General features: G+C 38.8%; 1 protein-coding gene across 1 annotated transcript in view; it reads left to right on the top strand.

Moving 5' to 3' along the window:
• PGR (progesterone receptor) overlaps window positions 1–13529 on the top strand; it is a 38364-nt gene extending 24835 nt beyond the window's left edge. The window contains exons 6-8 of the mRNA XM_066544734.1: window positions 1400–1530; window positions 4587–4744; window positions 6149–13529. Of these exons, the coding sequence (XP_066400831.1) occupies window positions 1400–1530; window positions 4587–4744; window positions 6149–6304 (445 nt within the window). The 3' untranslated portion in view covers window positions 6305–13529. The remainder of the gene's footprint in view (window positions 1–1399; window positions 1531–4586; window positions 4745–6148) is intronic.
• Window positions 13530–18576: the final 5047 nt, after the last annotated feature.

Raw genomic sequence — 18576 nt, 5'->3', positions numbered from 1 at the left:
GAGTTGTAATGCTTCTGGGGAAGGATGTGTTTGGTAGCATCAATTTCAGACCAAGAAAGCCAGTAGTGCTGGTTTGACAAAGATTTCTTTGTATTAACACCCTGCAAGGACTTACTGTTCTTGTATTTTTGCAGGATCTGAAAATTTGAGTAAGAACAACATTTAAGCTGCTAAACCCTAAAAGCTGCTATTGCTCTTCATAGATAATAATTAAGAAGAGATGCCACCAAAAAGTAATAGAAAAGGAGATTTAAAGTAGATGAAGAAACAAGTCTATTCAGGTCTAAAAGATTAAATTTCTATGGTTATGTCATTTAAGAGCTGGTACAAGATACCAGATGTTGAACAACATTGAAATAATTTTCATTCAAGCTGACAGTAACACTTTGACAAGAAAAAAATTCAATGCATTGAAAAAGTCTTTTTTAAATGGAAAATATCCTGTTTTGTTTGCTGAGGTCACTACCTGCAGTCAGGTTGGAATGCTGATCTGAACTCACTAGCAGGTGGGCAAGCAAAATTTAATCTTCCTGTTATTGTACCTAATTCATCTGGATTGGGATGCCCACTTTTAAAATCAGTCCAAGTTACTGGATCATCAGGTTAATATGCAATGAATTCAGTCTAGATTAGAAACTTTGTAATGCTACCATTGCAGTCATTGTAGTTGAAAATTTCTTCTACTAAGTATATGCAATAATATATACTCAATATACCAAAATCACAAAGAGAAAAGTGGTATCAAAGTGCTGCAAAGACCCCACAGTTTTATGTATTTCCTGTGTGATTTGTTCTGGTTACTTCTGTGGGAGTTTAGGAAAGGTAGTATTAATGTTTCCATTTACTTAGCATGTAACATTTTTAACTGTTTCTTTAATGGCATAACATGCGACAGAGTAATATCATTGCTGCTAGAGGTACCAGGCTAGAGTTGCTACAAAGTATCTTGATACAGATATTTTTGGAAAACCTAAGAACAAGCTTTCTATAGACTTTCAGATTTGTCTTCAGTTCTATGCTTTGAAATCTTTACGGAGATACAAGAATCTATCAACTTCTAAAATAAGAGAGTACTTCACATTATTCATTAGGGTATTTTTAATTAGTAAACTTCCCTTATTTTTAGTGGTTAGAGTTCAGCTTTGATAATTTTTGGTTTTTTTCTGGACAGCAGTAACAGATTTAATATCCAAAATAATAGCACATTCATTGCAATAAAAAAGTAGCATAGGAACAAAAATAATCAGAAAATTGTTTATGTGTATAAGCTTATCTTTAATTTTTGTAATGTGATAAATGGCTAATAAGACCTTTCTTTCAAGCGGTTAGTACTGGAGTCATTCTTTGTCTTTGTTTTCATGTTTGTTAATTTATTTTTTTAAACTTTTCTGGGTGTAAGACAGAGGATGAAAGAATCATCGTTCTATTCCCTGTGTCTATCCATGTGGCAACTCCCACAGGAATTTGTTAGACTTCAAGTAAGCCAAGAAGAGTTCCTGTGTATGAAAGCACTGTTACTTCTCAACACAAGTAGGTTCTTTTATTTCTTTCTAACACATTACTACTAAAAGGGTTTTGAACCATGTTGTTTAACTTGAAAACTTGACAATCACTAAGCTCTATGGCTTAACAAATGGAGCTGTCCTAGATGGCATGTTAGTATTGTAAGACTAAAAAATATTTTTTCTAATGTTTATAAAGAACAAAGAATTTGTGATTCATTGTTGGTTTTATTGTGTATAAAGATACTGGGGAAATGTTGGATCCCTTTTGACATATGGCTATATTGTGTTACACATTTTCAAAACAACTGTGCAGTATTTCTGCATGGAAACATCGGTTCAAATGACTCTACACAGATTTAAAAATCTCCAACCAAATCAAAGCAATCTTAAAAGTATTAGAATATATTTAAAAATATTTAATAAATTATCAGGACTGAGGGCTTTATCTTGACCAAGATCTTAAAGCACGTTTGCTGAAAAGAATTAGGGAAGTGGCCATGACAAACAATACAAGCATTTATTCAACTTTTTATGGTTATAAATAGGTGAAGTTTAGCACAGATATAAACAAATGGAAATGTTTTTCTTTGGTTTGTTTCTCTGGAAACAAAATCCGTGGTCACTTAATTATACGCATCTTTTAAAGAATGCAGCATACAGCTGCATTCCCCATTACATGGGAAATGTGATTGCTGGTGAACTTATCTTCCAAAATCTTCTCTGAAATACTAAAATTTGCATCTGCTAAGGCCATAATTGTTAATTATGAATCCCCAAATAGAAAATTTTTAAAGTTATATAGGTGCTGTTAGAAATGAGAATAAGCACTTTTGAAAAATATAGTGGAAAGAATGTAAAAGTTTGGTTCTCAACACACAAAGGGGTCAGGGGAGAGATGTGCAAATCCGGCATGACCTGCTTCTTGGTTTTACAAAGTTTAGTTAATTGATAAGGAATTAAAATTTAGTCCCTCTCAATCTGTTCATGGCTGGTATTTGCATAAACCCATTCATTTAAAAAAAAACAACTCGTTTCAGCAGAGAGTAAGTTTAAAAAGATATGAACATGGAAATTACTAAAAGAATAGCAAAATTCCATACACTGTGCTAAAGCAGTAAAGGTAATGTGGATAAAAATCCTGGTATAACTCCAGCTGCTTTGTTAGAATATTAATGCATTCCTATTTTAAATGCTTTCCACCTTGTTTTCATCCCAAATAAACTTTCTTGTCTATCTTCTAAAATTTCAGTTAAATTTAGATAAATTTCTGACAAATTTGTGATAAATTTCAGCTATCTCTGTTCCAGAAAGTTCATATCAAATTCGAAAAAGCATGACAGAGTTGGTCCAATCCCTCTAATTTTTGAGTGCATCAGTTTAATAGAATTCATCCAGTTACCTCTCTTTATCAACTGCATTGCATTCAGAAGCTATTTTTTTTAAGATGATATGTTTTGTATATACAAGAAATCACTTAAAAAAAAAAGAAAGTATTTCTACCTGTTCTGATGAGTTTTGCTTTTTGTTCTCTCCTGCACTTATTGTCTTATAGGAAAAAACAATTTGTCAGATCTTTGGGAAAAGGAACACACCTAACAGTTGTTGCTGAGACATTTAGTAAACATTTGGTACTGTATAAATATAATTCCACAAAAGCATTTTTAAAGAGCCATATAACCGTGTTGTTGTTTTAAGGTGTTTTAAGACTATTTTTATTTTAGTCATGATGTTCATCTTAATCCACTTCTATTGTGAAAGTGCAGCCATTTCAATCTTTTGTGTACTAACAGTAAATCAAGTCTAATCCTTTAGTCTCTCATTGTGTCTTCTGTTCAATTTATTATTTAGATGAACTGTTTTTGACATTTTTAGATTATTCCAAAGTAGCAATAATTTGAAATAAACTGAGTGTCAGTCTCAATACATTTCTAATTTTGAATGGACCCCCAGCCTAAGTTTTAACCTTATATTTGATTTTACAGTTTTTTCTTTGAGTTGGCTGAGGCTTAAATGTAATGCTTTCCAGACTTCTGATTTAAAGGAATTTCTAAATCTTGTTACATAAGATTTTGGCTCGGTTCGTGCCACTGAATAAAAGTATCCTCATTCTTGACACATGTTTGGGGAAGGGAGCAGCTCACATAGATAGCTACAAGGAACTTTTGGTCGTTAGGTGGGAATGTGACTGTCTTTTTGCAGAATTCAGAGGAAAAAGGTGATTCATTGATGGAAGATACCTTCAAAATTAATTTGCAGGGGAAATATAAAGACTTAATTGCTGGTTTAGAGATGTAAGTCAAGGATAACTTCCATCTAACCCTAAACTCCATCAGAGCCACTTTATATGAAAACATTCCTTAGTTCTCTATAAAAGAAATGTCTAGAATCATCCAGGCTTTGAAAATTAAGGTATTCTTTTTCCATGACACTTATCAGTAGCAGCCACTAACAGGTTCTTATCTCAGTGTTCTCTCCATGGCCTCATTTTGATTCTCACACCTGACCTTTAAGAGAAGAGGGAGTTCAACCAGTTTCTCCTCCTTGCTCATTTTTCTAAAAAGCTGTTCACCTTTAAGTCTCTGATCGGTTCTATTAAGTGAAGGAGGTTCAAACAGGAGGTCTGAGCCCTGGCAGCTTTAATGTCTGCACTACTTTAGAGCTGTTAGTTCATTCCTTGACTCCATTTTGAAGCACTCCAGCTAGATCTCTCTACCACAGATTTGCTGTGAAGAGGGCAGACCCTCAGCAGGGTAAGCACAGATCAGTCCATAACGTGTTTCCTCAAAGACAGGAGTGGTTCTTTAAGCCATATTTTTTTTTCCCCAGCTAACACATGTAACTGAAGCTTAGGGATATTTCTAGACATAAGGCAATTGGCAAAATGAACTGATTGCTCCTGGGATATCCTTTTAACTAATTGTATCACTGGTTTTGGAGTAACTCCTGAAGGGGAACAAGTACTTGGCCCATCATAATGAATTGCACTGTACAGCATGAAATACTGTAAAGTTTTCCTGTAGTTGAAATTTCATCGCCTTCAGAGTAAATTGTAGCCCAACTGATTTGGTTTTTTTTTTTTAGTTCCTTTGGAAGGTCTAAGGAGTCAAAGCCAATTTGATGAGATGAGAACAAGCTACATCAGAGAACTGGTGAAGGCAATTGGTTTGCGCCAGAAAGGCGTTGTGGCCAACTCACAGCGTTTTTATCAACTTACAAAACTGATGGATTCCATGCATGATGTAAGTTGATTTGTTAATGCTTTCTGCTCTTTATGTAAGAAGGAATTTCCTACAAGTAATTCCATGAAAGGGAGTCATCAGCATTGCTAAACAACAGAAGAACAAACAAAAAACTCCTTTATTGTGTATATTTGTGTGAATAGATAGCTCTATATTCAACATCAGTATTTGTATTGTGCACATATTTTATGGTATACCACATCAAAGTATTTGTGAAACATGCATTAGAGTGCTACCATTTTGTTTAACTTTTAGTGTATTTTAACCAGTACAACTGTGGGCTTTGGTAGGGTTGGTGTATGTGTGTGTGAGCGCGTATATACTTGTTCAGGAAAATAGTGTGAGGTAGAGGCAATTCAAGTTGCAAAGTCAGACTACTAAGAATTAGTGAAAGGCAACCAAGATTGGATTTCCAACCTTAGTTCAACTGGTTTTATGTGATATTCTGTACCACTTTTTCAGTATCTGTCTAGGTTTAGAAATTGAGTAATCTTTGACAATTCTAGATATCATGCCCTGGACACTTGAACTCAATGTTGGTTGTGAGGAACTCCTAAGGAGTTCAAGGTGGACAGGACCTTTGCATCTCCAGAACTCAGCAAATCTGCAGTTTATTTTAATTCAATCTCTTCCTTTTAAATGCATACAGTAAAATAACCTGTGAGGAAGGGAAAGAGGGAGAGAGGCTTGCTGCAAAGTAACAAAGTAGTATTTGATCCATGGAGTATTTTCATTCAAGTCCTGTTTCAGCTCAGGCTGATAAGGTGGGGAGAGATACAAGGAAAAGAAAAATCATCACACTGGAGAGATTGTGTGATGTTAAAGCCTAAGGTAGCAGAAATAGTCCAATATTTAACAACATAATGGTCACTGGTCCGAAATAAAAATTGGAATCTCTCAGAGAGGCTAGAAGAGATGTAATTATCATGTATTGAGCAGTTGTTTTCAAGGGATTAGAGTCCGTGGAGTTCAGTGTTTGCAGCATACACGGATATGATCATAATGAAAACCATGTCAAAGCTCACAGGTAAGCAGTAAATGCTGCCTCTCAGAGCAGTGTTTAAATAGCAGGTAGTGACCAAAGCACACACATGAATGTGAGAACAAGATGTAAGGTTGAAAGCTTGTTAAGTATTTGCCATGGTTTGTCACATACGTCTTGAGTGAGGGTGATACTACTTTGTAATATTAGTGGAGCAGTGGTTTTATATGACTTGCCATGACCATATGTATGGTTTTTGCCATTAAGAGGGTCTGACAAGTACCCTCATTACTGATTCAAGAAAGGACAGGGTAAGGTATAGAATGATGTGAGCTGATGAATGTATAAGTGATTGACAGCATGTTTATGTGGCTGCATTACTGTTAGCCTGATTGATCATGTTTGTATTTTATCAAATCCAGCTGGTGAAACAGCTCCATCTCTTCTGTTTGAACACATTTCTCCAGTCCCGTGCACTGAGCGTTGAATTCCCTGAGATGATGTCAGAAGTGATTGCTGCACAGCTACCCAAGATTCTAGCAGGGATGGTGAAACCTCTTCTCTTTCATAAGAAGTGAAATGTCTTTTCTCTTATCACAGAGATGATACCTGGGTCATTTTTGTTTGTTTATTTTGGTCAAGATTTTGCAATGTCAGGACTTCAGCATATTTGACATACTTACCCTGCTGACTGCTTTATACCTGTAACATACACAAGCCATTCAAGCTTGATGTACATATTGTGAGTTCCTGATTCCTTAACTGCATTCCCAACAGTCGTAAGAAATGTTTTGTAAACTTGTCTAAGCTGCTTTTTAGATATGCATATGAATGACAGTGAATAGACTTTCCAGATTTCTAACAACAGTTATACCTTTTTCTTACACATTGCACACTCTTGAATTTCTGGTATGACATGGTGCAAAATTTTTACTTTAGCACATTGTGTGCATGGGTACATGTGGGCACGTGCATAATGTAAGATTTTGGAGGAATTAAAATAAATATTGCCCACATTTTCTTACAGATATTTTACTTTTTATTACTGCAATGCCATCAGAAATAAATAATGTGCTAGGCACACAGTATACATTCATACTCGCATCTGTGGTCATGTTGCATTGAAACTCTTGATCCAGCATACTGTTTTCTGCATCATTCAGTGGAGCTCTTCTTCAAAAATCAGAAAGTTTAGGAAAATTTCAGTGTGTGTTACACCAGAAGTAATGTGTATGCAAACCCATTAAGCTTTGGTTTGTGTTATTTTTCCTTAAAAGTTCAGCACTTACTAAAGCTAAATCACTTAGCTGTAATCCTAAATTCATCAACTCTTACATTCTGTATTTCAGAAGCTTTAAATAGAGATGTTTTCACTGACTGCAACTCTTAATAATCTTAATGTTTTGCATTCCAATGCTGAACACTCAATCAGCCATTAGCATCAAATTATAGTGAGATCAGATGCAAAAAGAAATGGAAAATATGACTGCAAACATTTTGATACACATCAGACTTATTTCAGTATGATTTACTGGAGCTACATATTTTCTATTTTAAAAGCACACCATTATAAATGGGGTAATTGTAAAAAAGGAATTGGACTCAATTAGCTTTATATTCATGTTTTACCATAGAAATGAATATTCAACTGAAAAATTATAATGTAGTGGTGTTTGTTCCTTTGATACGGTTATGAAGCAACTCATACATTTAAGGCAGTAAATTGTAGATTTATTCAAACAACAGAGGAACAGATAAACCTTAAGAAGAATTTATGAGTCTATTAAAATATGACAAATTTTTCCAGTCATTACAAATGATATGTAAACATAGGAAATTGTGAGTCTTGTTTGGATACTTCTGGCCTTATGCTTTTGCTTTTGCCCATGGCTTGTTAGATGTCCCCATTGTGTGACTGTGTCCTGCTGGTGATGTGTAGCTTGGTCTGTACAGACATATCCTTGTCACATGAACAAAGGCCCCTGGAATACAAGTTCAGTATCCCCACCTAAATCAGGGTGCCCCTCATTCAAATTATAAGTGATGTTGCTTGTTGGTAAAAATTACATCTTGGTTCTTGAAAAAACTGTGGACAACTGACAAGTACAGGAATGTCTCAAGGTGTCCTTACTGGTCATAATTTCCTAAAGCCAACGAAGAAGAATCCACATTACAACTGGGAATAAGAGCATTTTTGAGATCCCCACATATCAATACAAAACCCACTAGAGCTGGTGCAAATGTGTGACCCTAGATAAAGTGGTATAGACAGACTTCTGTGTTAGTTGACAAGGTTTGTAATTTCTAACTGCCCAGGAAAGCAATGTCTTTGATATTCCATACAGTCTGACTTTTAACTGTGATCCTTAAAGCAATTATGTTTTAATAAATAGCACAAAATTCTTTATTTCTACATCCTGAAGGTTTTTTTCTTTATTTTGTGTTTTCATTCAGTAAATGTGATTTTCAGTAAAAAAATCCATTTCAATCATTCCACTTTCATGTAACAACTGTATTTCCATGCATTCTTTTGGAATTGAAGTGTTGCCACATGATTTACCACCAAATAAGCAGACCGTCTATGTTATTGTTTAGATTAAACTGATAACAGAAACTTCCCACAGTAAAAATTACTCCTCATCATCTAATTTTGAAATTAGACGACAGATCAGGCAGTATGTTTGCCTTAGGAATGCATGAATCTGCCTACATCTGCGTTTTACTCAATCCCTAAGTGGCTGACATGTCACCGTGTCCCGTAAACTTGGCAGATTAGTCTGAAATGCACTATATTTGCCTCAAAGGCATAATCAAAAAGGAAAAAAAGATACCTTAAGGGAATAGATAACAAAGCTTAAAAACATTCTCAAATTGTATTTCTGAAAGACCTCTAACTCACAGAAAAAATTTCCCAAAAGTTCGTGGCCATGATGAATTCACTACACAAGATAGAGTGATTGGGTAATTGTGTCTGCTATAAGTCTGAAAGTCCTGTGATCATTATGTGTTTGTATGAAGTTGGGAAAAAAAATCCAGCGATAAGCCCAGATTATAAAATGGCCTTTAATGTCCATTTTGATATTGTCATTTGCTCTGGGTTATGTAGAGACTATGAGTAGTGGAAAGGGACCTGGGGGTGCTGGTCAGCAGCAGCTGAGCACGATCCAGAGTGTGCCCAGGTGGCCAAGAAGGCCGATGGCATCCTGGCCTGGATCAGCCAGGTGTGGCCAGCAGGAGCAGGGCAGTGACCGTCCCCCTGTAGCCAGCACTGCTGAGGCCACAGCTCCAATGCTGTGCTCAGTTCTGGGCCCCTCAGTGCAAGAGAGACATTGAGGGGCTGGAGCGTGTCCAGGGAAGGGCAGCGGAGCTGGGGAAGGGTCTGGGGCACAAGTGCTGTGAGGAGCAGCTGAGGAAGCTGGGGGTGTTCAGCCTGGAGAAAAGGAGGCTCAGGGGGACCTCATCACTCTCTGCAGCTGCCTGACAGGAGGGTGCAGCCAGGTGGGGGTCAGAAGTCGACCTCTTCTCCTGGGTAACAACTGACAGCAGGAGAGGATGTGACCTCAAGCTGTTCTAGAGGAAGTTCAGGTTGGATATCAGGAAGAACTTCTTCATTGAAAGGGTGGTTAAGTGTTGGAAGGGGCTGCCCAGGGAAGTGTTGAAGTCACCATCCCTGGAAGTGTTCAAGAGATGACTGAACTTACTTCTGTGGTTTAGTTGACAAGGTGGAGATCAGTCAAAGCTTGGACTCAATGATCTTGGCAGTTCTTTTCCAAACTAAATGATTCTGGTTCTGTGAACATTGATCAATACACCTGATTTCTTCCTTCCCTACAGAAATCTTGTGTACTATGACTTTTCAACCCTGCAGTAATGTTCAGAGAGAAATTACTTGATTTTTTTACTGAGTACAAGGTTTTATAGTTGTATGTGCTTATGTCCTTTAATAGTTTTTTAAAGAGCAAAGCATTTTGGACCTGAGCTTTACAAATTTGTCTAAATAGACATCTTGTAGTGCTTCTCAATATATTGAGCAAGGCAGAATGCTGGATCTTCTTATGGTGTGTTTATACACTAGGAATAACAGGTTTCAGCAGATGGACTTTTCTTCTTTTCTGACATTTAGGATGTGCCTGACTACATTTTAAAAGTGTGAAACCTGTTGTATTAATTAGAAATCTTGCCAGCCATCTTCTACAGGCTTTTGTTTCAAGCTATGACTAAAAGTTCTTCGTGCACTGAATAATGCAGGCTGTGTCTGAAGCTAAGCCTCTCCTGTTCTGTGCAGTTGAGTACTTTTGACCAAAGCCCTTCAGCCTTACCTTCTGCTGCTGCTTGAGTGAAGCAACCAAACCAACCCATGAAGTCATCAGCTTCCTTTCAGCTCTGTACAGGTATCATATTTATGGCTTTTAAACAATGTTTTGGAGGTTGAGGTGCCTGGCCATGGCAGCTCACCTGTGTTTGGAGAGGTGAGACCTCCAGCCCCTGCAAGCTGTTCTCTTAGTCTGTGAGCTGCTCCGCAGTTGTGCTTGCTGTGGTCCAAGAAACACAAAAGATCAAACACTTGGCTCATGTTTTCAAAGGTCTCAACTGTATCCACAGTTGGGACCAGCCTTTAGGGGTGGAGGAATGTGGGTTCCTTAATACCTAGTCCATGACAGAGGGAAATGTGTTCTGAAAAGTTTTCAGTTGATTTCATGGCACTTTGAAATGTCCTGGTTATATGTGTGCATAATAAATATACATAATAATTTCTGATCTGCAGCTGTTTCTTCAGCTGCACTGGGGTTATGCTTTCTCATGCTATATGTGCAACGTATAAACTTTCTCATTGAAAGTGAGACCTAAATTTGTGTTTTCTGACAGTCAATGCCTTGTTTGTACCTTAGCTGGGTTTTTTCTTTCTTTTCAAGTATTTCTCTCTCCATTACCTTTGCTGGGAAGGTGAGCTGCTTTCCTGTGTTCCTACCTACACCCAAATATTCATCTCAGTACCAGTGATGTGTCAGTAGCATGAACAGCAGGGATCCTACAGGAATCCTTCCTTCCTCTCCTCTCCTCCCTGCCCAAAATTAAGGTTGGTTTATCTGCAGAGCAGGAGAGGATGGGGCTGCCCTCCCCCCCATGCAGTGCAACTCTGAGCACACATTTCTTGCCTTTCATGCTGTTTGTGGCAGGCTGACCTTTCTTTCATTCCAAGAAGTCAGCTTGCAGCCACAGAGCTTATATCCAAAGCCCTCCCAACTTTCCACGGCTCAGAAGCCTGTGAGCATATTGCCAGGCTGGACTGTCAGCATTGCTGGATTTATTGGTTTGTACTGCTTTGTGTCATGGTGACCTGACTTGAACAGAGATTTGCTTTTAGTTTAGTTCTCTTTTTCCCTTGGAAGATGAAAAGGAAAAAAACTCTAATATTTTAGGTATTTTTTGGTTTAATTTTTTTTTTCAATGAATGCTATTAATTTATTAGATTGATGTTATTTGCATGCAGAATGGTACTGTAGCTTCTCAGATGCTGGGACAGGAACATGCAGTAAAAGGTGACTGCACAGATATTAATAACTAAGTTAAAATTTATCTGTCTGTTTACCTTAAAGAGAAAATAAATAACACACAGAAAATAGTCCTTAAGTGCTCTTGGAACTATGCAGCAGTTGCATAACTTCAAATACATGAACAGTGCTGCTCCTTTGATGATTTTTTTGTTCACATTTAGGAATTGTTTTCCCTGGGTTGAGCCCACAGTGCTCTGTATGGGGCATTTAAGCATATATAGAGGACATCAGATAGTGGTGAGTTTTCATTTAATTCTAGTATATCCTTTAAAACTGGCAACACTTCAATTTCTTGCTGGTGTAGGGTGGGCTTATTATAAATAATAAAAATACCATCATGAGCCTTTTAGTCATAGATCATGTTTTTCTGACCATGAAAACTATGTTATCTTTTCATGTTTATGGGTACAATAGTTCCATCAATTTAACATTCAAGCATATCAGTGAGGAAGTTCTCACAGTGTCATTTAAATAGTCTTACTCTATTGCATTTTCCCACACTCAATTCAAATACCTACCCAGCCAGTTCATGACTAAAATCTCCTTTTCATTTGTGGAGGAAAAAAAAGAAATAAATCATTGTCAGGAAATCAGAACACTGCATCACTGATCTTCAAACAAGGGGCTAGATTGAATGAAAAGCAGGTAGGGAGCATAATAATCACCTGTGACATCGCATCAGAAATAACTGGGCAGAGAAGTACAGAGACCTTTGTGCTATACAGGTGAGATTTATATGAGCATCACCATAAGCTGCTCATTCCAGGGATGTATAGTTCTCTCAGAGGCCTATTTTCCATATGCTGGATGGGAATATAGGAATGCTGTTACACTTCATACCCTGTATTGTTGAGTGATGTCCAGTGTGGGACTCTAATCTGCGATATCTCCAGTTGAGAACAATGTTCTCATCATGGTGCTGCTCAAAGAAATTGATTTATTCTGGCAGGCCTGTCTTGGCTATATGGAGCATGAATAGGGAAAACACCAAACCAACATGTGCATGGCAGTATGAATCACAAAGGTGTGGATGTGATCTTACTGAGAGTATTTGAAAGATAAATACCTGGCCACCTGCAGTTAATATGTTCCCAACCATTTCCCTGGATTCCAGCAACATTCCTAAGAGTAAAACATGGATTTTGATGGCCCATGGAGGCATATTCTGTGGCAGAAAAAGAGCAACACACTTGACAAAAATTTACCACTGTTAAATAGAAAAAACTGTGACATGATGCTGTCAGGACAGGTTCTCAGGTCACCTATGGGGCATTACACCCAATGCATGGGAATAATCATCTTTTGGCACTGTCATCACCACACATCAAGCATTGGTCAGCTGAGGATGTCAAGGCTTTGCATTTGAAAATTTAGATGTTTTGTATCCTAAAGCTCAGCTTACAGTACAGTCACACTGCACTGGCCAGTATATTTCTTACAATAATTTTACACACTCACATCCCCAGTTGCTGTTAGAAGCAGTTCCTAGTGATGGCTACAGCCAGCTTAGGTTTTACTGGGAGACAGAAACTGCTTCCCTTTCTCAAGCTTCAAAATATAGGTCATGTGTCTACTTGGCTGCCCACAGCCAAAGGGTTCCACAAATCTGACATTAAAAAAAAAAACAAACAAAAAACCAAAAAGAACTCCAAACATCTGAAATTTTGAAAATATTACTTAATGAAGTTTTGCACTGGAAGTACCCTTTAAGCATTCTCTGAAGACAAACATTAATTTTAAGAAAAACTACATGATAGAGAAAAGCAGAAACCAAAGCTGGGCACTCCTGGAATGCATGATCTGTTGAAGTTTCTGAATTTCTTACAGCGTCTAAATCCACGTTTCAAATATTTGTGAAACATTTATTCTCCCTTCCTTCTGTGCCTTCAACACACCTGCTTTTCCTAATGGGTTTCTTGGGTATGTAATACATTAACACTTTGTAGAGTCTTTCTAATCCTTAATGGAAAAAATCTGTAGAAAGAGAAATAATCCTTAATTCTGAGACATCTTTGGACTGATCTTCATATTTCTCTGTATTTGACATTAGGATCATGATAGATACAATTTATGCTTTGCTGCTATTTTTATTTTTGGAAAAAAAAGACTTGTATAAGATTTCTGTATTTTCCTCTTGAGGAGCTTTCATCTCTATATTTGTACAACTGAAATAATAGCTTCAAATATTTTTGCAAAGGTGTTGTCTTGCTACATTGTGTCATGTCCAATAAACTGGGGATGTGCTTGCTTTGTAGTAGTATGAGAAGTGTTTAACTCTTCAGTAGATGTACAAAAATCCTCTAGACTGAGTGGAAGCTAAAGCTGCAGAATGACACTGCTGTCACTGGACACAGGGCTGCAGCTGCCAGAACCAGGCTGGTGGAGACACCTGTGCTGCAGTCCTCCAGAGCAGCTGCTGGGGGTTGATTTTGGGGGAATACGTTGGCAGCTCCAGGTTAGAGACAATGCACATTGATTAGTCACTGAGTTCAAACCTGTATGGCTGGGAAACGGTGGCGGGGGGGCAGAAGTGTCTTTCACAGTTTTTGCCATTCAAACCCTCTACAAGACAGGATACAATAAAACCTATTTTAATTACTTATTTATATCTTTATTTATTCTTACATGGAAGGTTGTGACTTTAATCAAAACTGAAGCAAACTGCCAGCTGATAGAAGCATCAAAAATCAAAATAAATTACAATGCATTCCCGATCTCCTGGCATAAACACATACAAAGGGAAAGTTTATTAAAAAGCCTGCCCTGCAGTGCAGAAGGTCCAAGCACAGCAGCACTAGCAAGAGGTGCTGATGTGAGAGCACAGACTGTGGCACTGTGGGAGAAGAGGTGCTGGCATGGCACGGCTGGTCCAGATCAGCAAAAATACATCTGAGTAGAGACACCATTAGCACAGCAGCCTACACATTGGGTAATCATTAATTTGTAACTATTTAAGAGCCAGGGTTTCAGAATAAATTGTCCCTGGACTTTACAGAGCCAGTCCACACCTAGAGCTGGAGCTTTCTGCTGCCAGAATTGGTCAGTGCCAGATCTGTCCTCTGAGGTGCACACTGCAGGATGCATCCATCTGCCATCCATCCACCCTGGGATCCTCAGTCATGGGGGAGAAGAACTTTTCTTGTTGCTGGTCATGGACCTGGACTGGTGCAACCTTTCCTTGGCTGCACCAACAGGGCTGCACCAACATCACCCCTGGCTCATAAGGAACTGACTCCAGTGCTCAGGTGATCCTTCCCTCATCCTTAATGTGTTCTGCTTCCCACCCCAATGCCTTGTGACATGGTGTGCAACAGGCAAGGAGTGGGAGCTGCAGCCTGGTCAGGGGCACAGGCAGAATGGATGGGAAATGCCAGGTGGTCCTCCATCAACAGGAGAGACCACCCCCCTCCTTTTCTGTTCCAAGGAAATACTGGCAAAAATCTGGACTGCTGGTGTAGATGTCACCCCTTTCTAAGGGTGTGCTGCAGTGTTAGTGTGCCCTCAGAGAAGGATTAGTCATGCCAACAACACCAATACTCATGGACATAATTTCCATATAATACAGAACATCTTGAAAGTGATGTTGCAGTTTCATTTCTGAATGTCCTCATTCTTGTCAATTGATATCTTGGATGTTACCAGTGCTCCATGTACACATCACAGGTTGACAGCTCTGGGACTTACCACACAGATGATTCATTTTCCAAATTAATTTAGTTTTAAGCATTCCATGCAGTATAAAACAACTGGGGAAGGCATTTAGTCGGTACAAAAACACATGAATTTCTTCTATGTGGAAGTTCTGTTAACAGCTAGGACACAGAAGAAAATAATCTTAAAGTCTCTGAGACACTTGAACTTCAAGATGTCAAAGTGAAAGAATATGGTCTTACTTAAATATGCAGTGGAGCACATCTTCATTGGTACCTTTATTTAGGCCCCCATTATTTATTTACACAATAATGTTCCTCAGGATTGGGTGGAATAGCTTTGTGTGTCCATATATATCTATATGTATATATGTGTGTATGTATGTATGTATCTCTATACATCTCTATATATCTATATATATATCTCTATATATCTCCATCTATATCTGCTCTGTCCCAAATCAGCCTCAATGCATACCTCTTTTGCTCAAGGATAGTTTGGGGTTTTATTCTTTTTAACAGACATGGTAATAGAAGGGTATAAAGAATAAAATAAGATTACTCCTTATTTGACATAGGATGTCTAAACCCTTTGAGGTAGAAGGTTTTGCTTTAACCTTTAGCAGATGAGAGTCTCCCTAAATGAGATGGGATTTTTATTGTGACATCTCAGACTCAACAATGATGTGCAGATGCTCTTGAGCCTGACTCATCCCTGCACAGCACAGTGAGCTTCCTCTTAAACATACTAACAAGTGAAGCAATAATCACTGCCTGCCTGCAGGGAAGGCAGCGCTGGCATTTTGTGATTTTCTAAATGAAAGAAATGAGCGGTGTCAGAGATGCTGCCCTGTGGGAATTCAGATGAAACCATTATTTCCTTTCCTGTGTGTCAGTAATGAAGGTGCTGCAGTACTGGAGAAGGCACCAAACTGAGCCAAGGCTGAGGTGATGCTCTGAGGAGGTCCAGTATCCTAAATCACCCCCTGTGAGCTGCCCTGGCTTTGGTGTTACCACTGTTTCACTCAGATGTTCCTGCAGGGATGGCTGACCTAAACGTGTGCCAGGGAAAGAGCCATGCTTGTTTCTTTTGCCTTCAGGTGAGGAGCTATTTGTGAGAGATTTACACAAATAACACCATGATAAACACTCTGTCTTGATTGTCCCTCTGGATACAAACTATCCAGCCAAGCTAACTAGCTAAAAAGCCACAAGATTCACCTGAGTTTCTCATGCTGATGTGCTTACAGATATCATTATTATGATCATGCTTACGTTTGGTCCCAGTTCCTTTCAGAAATATTTCAAGGCATCCTTTGAACAAAGATGAGAAAAAAATATTAAGGCAAGGGTTTGGCAGGGGCAGACTTAGTTCTGTGTTGCTCTGAGGGTAAAAATAATTGTGCTGGTTTGTTTTGTATTGTCTGAACTTCAGGGGGATGGGGAGGGCAGGGAGAAAGGCCCATCTGGAAATGTTACAAATCACAGCTGGAAGAGGGTGACACACTCCTATGGCATTCACTGCAGGTTTCTCAGGGAAGGTCTGGGGCGAAGGACATTGTGCAGAATGGCCATATTTCCCATCAAAGGCAGGCAGTTTGTCCTAATTACAGAAAAGAAACAGCCCTTCACAGGACCAAACAAAAGCACCCCTTGAGCAACAGCAATAGCAGGAAATAACAAACTTAAAATGACAATTTAAGATGATGTTTTATGTAAAGATATATTTGCATCACAGCTGCCCAGCAAAATTTATTTGCACCTAAGTGTCTCTGAGGTCTCTGCTATCTACTAGATTTCTTTAGATGCCCCTGAAGGGTGCACCAGGGCCCAGGAGCGTGGTTTTTGTCTTTTCTTCTTGTGGATTTTCTCTGCTGAGAGGCATCCTGCTTGTTTTGTGGTAATTCAGGGCTCACAGCTGTCACTGCTTACCCAGTCTCTGTTTCCAGCACTTTGTGTTCAGCCTCCCAGCTCAGGTGCACTGAAACCCTAACCCTTGTTACCTTCTGGTGAGGCTCTTGCAAACAGCACGTGCTCTATTCTAGGAACCAGTTGTGTCCTGCATGCCAGGTAATTTATTTGGAGGAACACTCCACGGATCAAGCTCAGGTTTCTTACCCCTTCTGCCTGGTTTGGGAATTGTCCTCTGAAAGGCTTCTCACGGGGCTTCCCAGTGTGCAGCTGTCTCACCTGCTTGTGCACTGTGCTGGTGTTTCCCCAGGGCTGCCCTGAGTGTATGGTCATCTCTGGAACATGGAGACCCCAAACGAGCTTGGCTGGAGCCCATTGCCCTGAGCTCTGCTGTGCTGTGACATGTTGGGCACCATCCACGGCCCACCCTGCTCCAAGCCCACCCAGGGCTGAGCCCCCACCCTCTCAGCCCCCCCACCTGCTGCCATAGCCAAAGCACAGCATTGCAAACCTTGTTTTGAAAATACCCCAAATCCAGATGTGCTGCATGCTTCCCTTTGCATGTGTGGGGTTTTTTGTAGGAATACAAAAGCAATGACCACCGACAAAACTAAATCACTAATGTTTTTCGTTCAGATGGAACTGTGATCCCTTTTAAGGGCACCCAAGAACCATTAACAGTAATTTTAAATGAAATACACCCGTGCTGGGTCTAACTAATCAGTTCCTCAATTATACTGGCAGAGAGATGTATTCCAATTACCAAAGTACTTTCAAGTGAATTAAGACTCCTTTCTGTACCGGCTGTGGAGGTCACTTAATGTTCCCATGAATCCCTGCATGTTTACATTAAAAAAGCACACCATGATCTTTGGCAAAGGCACTTGCTCTAGGTTAGTTCAGCTTTTGAGCTTGTTGCCATAAATACAATAGAAAAGAAGCCAAGCATTGCAAAAGAAGCCAAGAATATCTTTCAATACTTTGTTTCTGTATCAGTGATTAATCCAAATGACACAGGAAAAGTTTTATAAACATGAAATAAAATTTTAAAAGAGGAAAGTGCAGATACCTTATTTACCATGTTTAATGAGCAGTGTTTGTGTTAGAAAGGTTGGTTTTGAAGGAATGCATCATGCTAAACTAATGAGAAAATGTTCTGAACCAGGACCTGAACTGACTTTGCCACCTGCTCAGTTTATGCCTATGCTGTTTCCTTGGATCACTGAAGTTTCTCCTCTTTAGGCAGGAGGCTGTGGCCAGCCTGGCTCATCTCAGCACACATTCTATACCAAAGCAATTCCACACATCACTTTCTCCATAGCTGACATTGAAGCCTTATCAATAATAAAGCCAAAAATACTAATTTTTCCAAACACATGAGAATCATTCCCGGTAAGGTGCTTTAATGCAACCAAGTAATGAGATGTGTCTTAATCCTTTCTGGTAAGAAGCAGAGATGTCTCACCCCTTGAGAGTTTTAAATTAGGTGTTAGTGTGGTAATTCAACACAGTTGTGTTGATTCAACAGCAATTTAAATCTTTTTACATTTAAATGTTCAATGAAATGTCAAAATATAGCATGTATAACATGGGCTTCCCAGAAATAAAAAAAGAAAAAAAAATGTAGTTATTCCCTGATGTCAAATAAAATGGGACATTGTAAAAATGAGTATGAGAACTATTTTAGAGCTTAGTCTAGACTCCAAAGTAATGTTCATTCACTCACCCCTGCAG

Source organism: Molothrus aeneus, chromosome 2 (assembly GCF_037042795.1).
Source record: "Molothrus aeneus isolate 106 chromosome 2, BPBGC_Maene_1.0, whole genome shotgun sequence".
Taxonomy (NCBI): Eukaryota; Metazoa; Chordata; class Aves; order Passeriformes; family Icteridae; genus Molothrus; species Molothrus aeneus.
Note: the sequence above shows the minus strand (reverse complement) of the source record. Positions and strands in the feature narration are given on the sequence as shown.